This window comes from Indicator indicator, chromosome 22 (assembly GCF_027791375.1).
Source record: "Indicator indicator isolate 239-I01 chromosome 22, UM_Iind_1.1, whole genome shotgun sequence".
Classification (NCBI taxonomy): Eukaryota; Metazoa; Chordata; class Aves; order Piciformes; family Indicatoridae; genus Indicator; species Indicator indicator.
Genome location: NC_072031.1, coordinates 9,631,274 through 9,637,273, shown reverse-complemented (window position 1 = coordinate 9,637,273; position 6,000 = coordinate 9,631,274). Strand labels below are relative to the sequence as shown.

At 38.1% G+C, this 6,000-nt stretch overlaps 1 protein-coding gene across 1 annotated transcript in view; it reads right to left on the bottom strand.

Moving 5' to 3' along the window:
* Nucleotides 1-963: 963 nt before the first annotated feature.
* The window catches only part of OTOA (otoancorin), a 31,459-nt gene continuing 26,422 nt past the window's right edge, over nucleotides 964-6,000 (bottom strand). Inside the window, exons 24-27 of the mRNA XM_054391126.1 lie at nucleotides 4,615-4,757; nucleotides 4,085-4,221; nucleotides 3,011-3,108; nucleotides 964-1,164 (exon numbers count right to left, since the gene is read on the bottom strand). Of these exons, the coding sequence (XP_054247101.1) occupies nucleotides 964-1,164; nucleotides 3,011-3,108; nucleotides 4,085-4,221; nucleotides 4,615-4,757 (579 nt within the window). The remainder of the gene's footprint in view (nucleotides 1,165-3,010; nucleotides 3,109-4,084; nucleotides 4,222-4,614; nucleotides 4,758-6,000) is intronic.

Genomic DNA, 6,000 nt, shown 5'->3' with positions numbered 1-6,000 from the left:
ACTGCAATATGGAGAAGTAAAATGGTAAGCCACTGAAGCATAGATACCAATAGGCTTTGATTCCAAATAGGATGAGAACAGAAGGAAAAAATATTCAATGGTTCCTACAGTCTGGATAAAGATCCACCCCAGTGCTACCTCCTTTCCCGTGTGCTGCGCTGCAAACGAGGTTCTGCTGCAGAAAAAGGTGGTGATCTGAAGGTCCAGAGATGGACTGCCCTGCCTTAAATATAGGCAAAGAGCATGGGAAAGAAAGAAAGAAAAGAAAGAAAGAAAGAAAGAAAGAAAGAAAGAAAAGAAGGAAGGAAGGAAAGAAAGAAAGAAAGAAAGAAAGAAAGAAAGAAAGAAAGAAAGAAAGAAAGAAAGAAAGAAAGAAAGAAAGAAAGAAAGAAAGAAAGAAAGAAAGAAAGAAAGAAAGAAAGAAAGAAAGAAAGAAAGAAAGAAAGAAAGAAAGAAAGAAAGAAAGGAAAGAAAGAAAAGAAAAAGAAAGAAAGAAAGAAAGAAAGAAAGAAAGAAAGAAAGAAAGAAAGAAAGAAAGAAAGAAAGGAAAGAAAGAAAAGAAAAAGAAAGAAAGAAAGAAAGAAAGAAAGAAAGAAAGAAAGAAAGAAAGAAAGAAAGAAAGAAAGAAAGAAAGAAAGAAAGAAAGAAAGAAAGAAAGAAAGAAAGAAAGAAAGAAAGAAAGAAAGAAAGAAAGAAAGAAAAAGCTTATTGTTTCAGACTACATTTTACACAAGCATACTGTAATGCTACTAGCAGCATATAGCTGCTAATGCTGTCTCACAGTCTTCTTCAATTATCCTTGCTGTTTGTCTTGGTCAGGCCCATCATTTGAGGCACGAGCTAAAAAGCTGATTCACTGTAATCCACCTTCAAAATACAGGTCTGATTCTGGTGGATGCTGTGAGACTGCACACCCCATTGGTGGCTGTGTTCTTCCCCTCTCAGCAGGAGGAGGGAGTGACTCTACTCACTGCTTGGAGCTGGGGTTTGCACCTCCTGCGTAGCGATTGCTCCATTTGGTATCTCTGGGCTGCTTGTCCTGGCTCCATCCAGTGCCAGCTGAAGGCTCTGGAGCTGTGATGCATTCAGAAGCTCACACTGCAATCTGGTAACCATGGCGGCATTTTCAGGGCCCAGGTTTGCTATTTGTTCTGGAGACAATGCCTAGGAGGAATAAAAGCCAGAGAAATTGGTTTAGACTGTCAATTATATAAGGCAGGTAAGGAATCTAAAGGCAGCACTGTCTTGCATTTAGAATGAAGAGAAGTAGCCTTCAACAGCGTTGCTATAAAAGAGCTCAATAGAGCTTAAAAAAATCCTCTGCGTTCATTTTCTTCTCTGACCATTCACCTGTCTTTCACTCTTCTCTTTGCTGCTGGAATCTGACATCTTGAGAAGCTTTATATGTCAGCACTCTGTTGGACACTTCTTCAGTACATCACTGGACTTTAATTTTCCAGCCATTTCTTTTCTGATTTGTTCAAAGACTGATGACATTGTACATCCTCTTGTGTTTTCATTTATTTCCTCTTATATCTGCTCCTAAGCAACCTCACTTGAACTCATGTTTGACCTTTGATTATAGTTAGCAGTAGAGGAATGAGATGACAAACCCCCATGCTTTAATATCATTGCTCAATTTCTCTTTTAGAGTGAAAATCTTTCAAATGTGATCATAGTAAAACTTGTGTTTAAAAATAAAACTTGACAGTCATAATCTTACATTATTCATCTTGTATCACATAACAATGAACCAGCTTGCACTGTTGGGCATGCTGGATGTCTTTGGTTCTCTCTAATGTTCTGCAGTCACAAGAATTTTAGTCTCCTACACAACAAGTCTTTTTGCTGCAACATTCTGCATCCAGGTTCTACTTCAGAAAGACTCAATTCCCCTTTTGAGTAGGTCAGACAATGGAGCAAACCCTTCCAAATCTTTCACTGTCTATCAGATGCTGTGCTCTTTTACAATGAGTAAACTCAAGTTAATGCCTACAGGCCTAGAATTTCTGAAATGAGCCTCTTCTTAACTCAATGACAATGTAATTTTTCTCAAATCAGAATTGGAACAATGTATACAGATGTAAAGCGATGCTATACAAACCCCATGTAAACCCAAAATCTGCTTTGAATCTTTCAAATGCAGAAAATTCTTCCAAGAAGGTGTCCTGTTATTTGTTAAGCATATTTTGTAGTATCATAGCTGTTCTTACTAACAAAAACATTTGCTCATTGAAAGAAATTCTACAAGACGCTATAGATCTTCAGTTTTGCCTGTTTAGCAAATAAATAGTTTCACTGAGGACATTTCAGGCTTATCTAAACTGTCAGTGGTACTGTGAAAAACATTTAGTGTTCAAGGAGTGTTTCTTTTTATGGGAGCTGACACAGTTAACTATCTGTTTAGCTCATCTGTCTGTAAGTACATTTCTTGCCTGAGCATTTGAAAGAGACCAGTCTAGGCAGAATATTAATCATGTCACTAAGTCAAATAAAGTTTGGGGCAATGATCTCAAGATTCACATTTCAGTTCCTGGTCCACATTCAGAACTGCTGTAATTAGATGTAATTCCTTTCTGATCTTTTTCTGCCTGAACAATCTGTTTCCAGAGCAAACTCAGGAGAATGTTGCCAGATTTTTTAGGATAATAAAAAACGCCTTACATAGTCAGAAAAGACATTTGTAGCTATCATAGCATCCTTGCAAATGATAATAAATAGAGAAGAAAACTCAAATCTGAACACAGTGTTGGAAGAAGAGAGTCCATTCCCTGCTTCCTGACAGTGAGATCTTTTGTTTTCCCTTGGGATGCATTCCGAAGAATAAAGATTGTCTAGATTGTATTTTGTGGACATCAGAAATACAGATGAAAGCTGAAATTTAATATTTCAGATCCTTGACTGCTTCTCAGAAAAATTATTGTTGAAACTCAAACTCAGAATATGGATCAATGAACTGTTTATTTGTAGTAGAGAAATTCAGCTACTTCTTCAGCAATTGAACTCTTACTTGGAAGATTTCAGGAGGTATAAGTCTTATTGCTCTTGGCTGGAAATATGGCATCAAGTTTTTATCAAAAGCTTTTAATTCCTCCTCATTCAAACCACCTAAAAAAAAACAAACAAGAAAACAAAATATTAGGATCAAAACTCAGTTTGTTTTTTTTTTAAAGAAATTAAATTTTTTAAGCATTTATACAAAACATCCATCAAATGTTTACTCTTGTGAATAGTGGAGAGAGATACTGCTTCTTTCTCTGTTTTGCTTCTTTCATTATATTCCAGCATTACAAATTGTCTACCTAACCACTGCTATGGAATGTACTCTACCTAAGTTACTTTATCTTGGAAAAGAGACAATGATAAAAATCAATAAAATCATAAGCAGTGTTATTAGGGAATGCTTGTTCACAGTCTGTTCTAATGAAAGATTAGAGAGCACAAGCATGCAGTGGGAGCTACTTCTTCACCCATTAGGTACTTACAGAATCATTGCTGTAGGTATCAGGGATGCTAAAATTTATGAGAGTTCAATGTGCAGTTAAATGTTCACAGGGGAAAAAAATCCATGAACAAAACTGTGTGTGACCTCTGGCTCAGGAAGTCTCCGAGGCTGTGAAAGCACTCTGGAAAAGTATCACCCCAGGCTAATCCTGCTCTTTCACTCTTCCTTGACCAGCCCATTCTTTACACTGTTGGGAGGCAGGATGCTTGGTCAGTGAGAGCACTGCTCCAACCAAACACAGCTACCCTTGTAGCAGCACGGGTCACAAATACTGAGTGGGTCTGAAATCCTGGTTTGTTTTGCCCTTCTTGATTTATCCTTTCAAACTTGCAGGACCCAAGTAACTTAGGCTGTGCTCCCCTAGGTTGGTTTGAGCGGATTCAAAGAACTTTATGGAGCATACCACAGCTTTTCCTTAATGGTAGTGAAATTTCTGGATGTTCATCCCTGCAGGTGACTCTTCCCTAAAAGAAATGTCTTTTGCCAGTCTTGAAAAATGTACTGCTATGTGAACCTGGCTCTTAATGCTTAATAACAATGCTTTAGAACCATCACCATCTGGAGTCCAAATCTTGTTACCTGCTATAGTACCAATTTCCTGTAAAATAGAGCCATTCCAACTGGTAGTAGTACCAAACACAGATTCTGTCATCTTCTTAAACTGCCTGAGAACAGGAGTGCTACAAAACAACAGGCCAATTCTTGCAACAGCAGCACTGCAAAAAGGCAACAAGGTTAACAACACATGCTGCAATCACATGCAATGCTAAATATGCCTGGAATATATTTAGTCTACTGTAAGAAGACTGTAAATCTAATTCCAATTTAAAATGTATGTACAGAAATTGCATACAAATGTTTAATGCTTTGAGCAAAACCATGTGTTTCTCAATACAATACTTAAATGGTGGGATATAAATGGCAGAGGAAACCTAAAATAGAATATATTTTAAGCAACTAATGTATACCTTCCATAACAGTTACTGCCTTTCTAAAAGCATTTAAGATGTTAAAAAGTATCCTTTAGGCTCCAGAAGTATTGAAAGCAAACAATACATTTTATCAATAGAGATACTGATAAATATTTCATTAAGTATTAAAAAGAGTACCTGAATTCAGCAGTCCTTATGGACATGATTTCTGTAGAGTTCAAAGCACAGAGAATAGCTCCTAGGCCAACTAAATCAAAGCTTTTCAGTGTACTGATCGCCTGACCAGAGTCTTCTAGAAAGCCTTGCAAAATAGATCTTGCCTACAAAAGGAGTAAGATGTTATGCATGAACAGAGTAAATATTATTGAAGGTTTTGTTACTAGCTCAAAATTTTACCAGAAATTATGGGCAATGTATAATCCTGAGCCTTCCCGATGTAATGAATTGGAAATTTGCCATGGCCTTCAGGAGGAGCACTGTCACCACCTATATGTGACACTTAAACAGGGCACTGTTACACAACCACTTTGTAAGTGCAACGATTTGAAAGCACTCTGTACCTCTTCTGCTGGGTCACAAGGAAACACTTTGCCAGAAGAAACAGGCGTTGAATCACCCAGTAGAACTGTCCAATTCAGTGACATTGCCACAGGAAACAAAAAGTACTCAAGGGGATCAATATGAATTTTCCAGGTTGCCCTGTCTTATTTAAATGTCTTATATAGGTGGTGACCTGTATTTAGGATTAATTTTCACATATGAAGGGGATATAGGTACCAAAATGTCTTTGCAAGCCAATTAGGATGGTACTCAGCCTAAACTAACCATTTAAAAACTCCTTGTCTAGCTTAAGCCTGCCATGAAGGCATCCTCCAAAGTCAGTGACAGAAACAAGCATCTTCCAAGACCTTCAAATCTCTCCACAAAGCTGAGCCTCAAATGACTAGCTTAAACTAGCTCTCTGAATTTCAGACAACTGCAGTCAGGCAGGATGAATCGCTTTTAGCTAGCTATTACTGACAGCAGGAAACCACACAAGCCAAGTAGTATTGTATAAAATCCTCCCAAGTGCTTCCTTCTGATGGTGCTCTTCATAACAGGAATCTATTAAACATATTTGGGATATTCTGCCAAAGGTGGCTGCCACCATGATGGCATCTGTGCATGCAAGAAGCAGTAATAGTATAGGTCACAGAGTCAGAAATACAGTGCCACTGCACGTACAAATACAAGCTTTTAACTCTTAATTTGCAAGTTCCATTGACACAACTCGAAGTTATTCAAGGAAGTGAAGATGAAAGAACTATTTTGCTAGTAACTTAGGCTTCTGGGGCAATGGGTGTTGAGGTTGCGGGGCACACTACCCCTTCAGTGATGACTCTTAGTCAGGGAGGGCTACTATTTCCTAGCAGTAGTGTCTGCTCTGAGGCCAGCGTGAGAGGAGCAGCTAAATTCTTTCTACAACTTTGTGGGTGAGTTCTAAAGAATACACTCATCACCACCACAGTTAATAGTGATTAATGCCATCTTGGCCATCTCACCAGGGAAGCCAGCAGCAGGGCA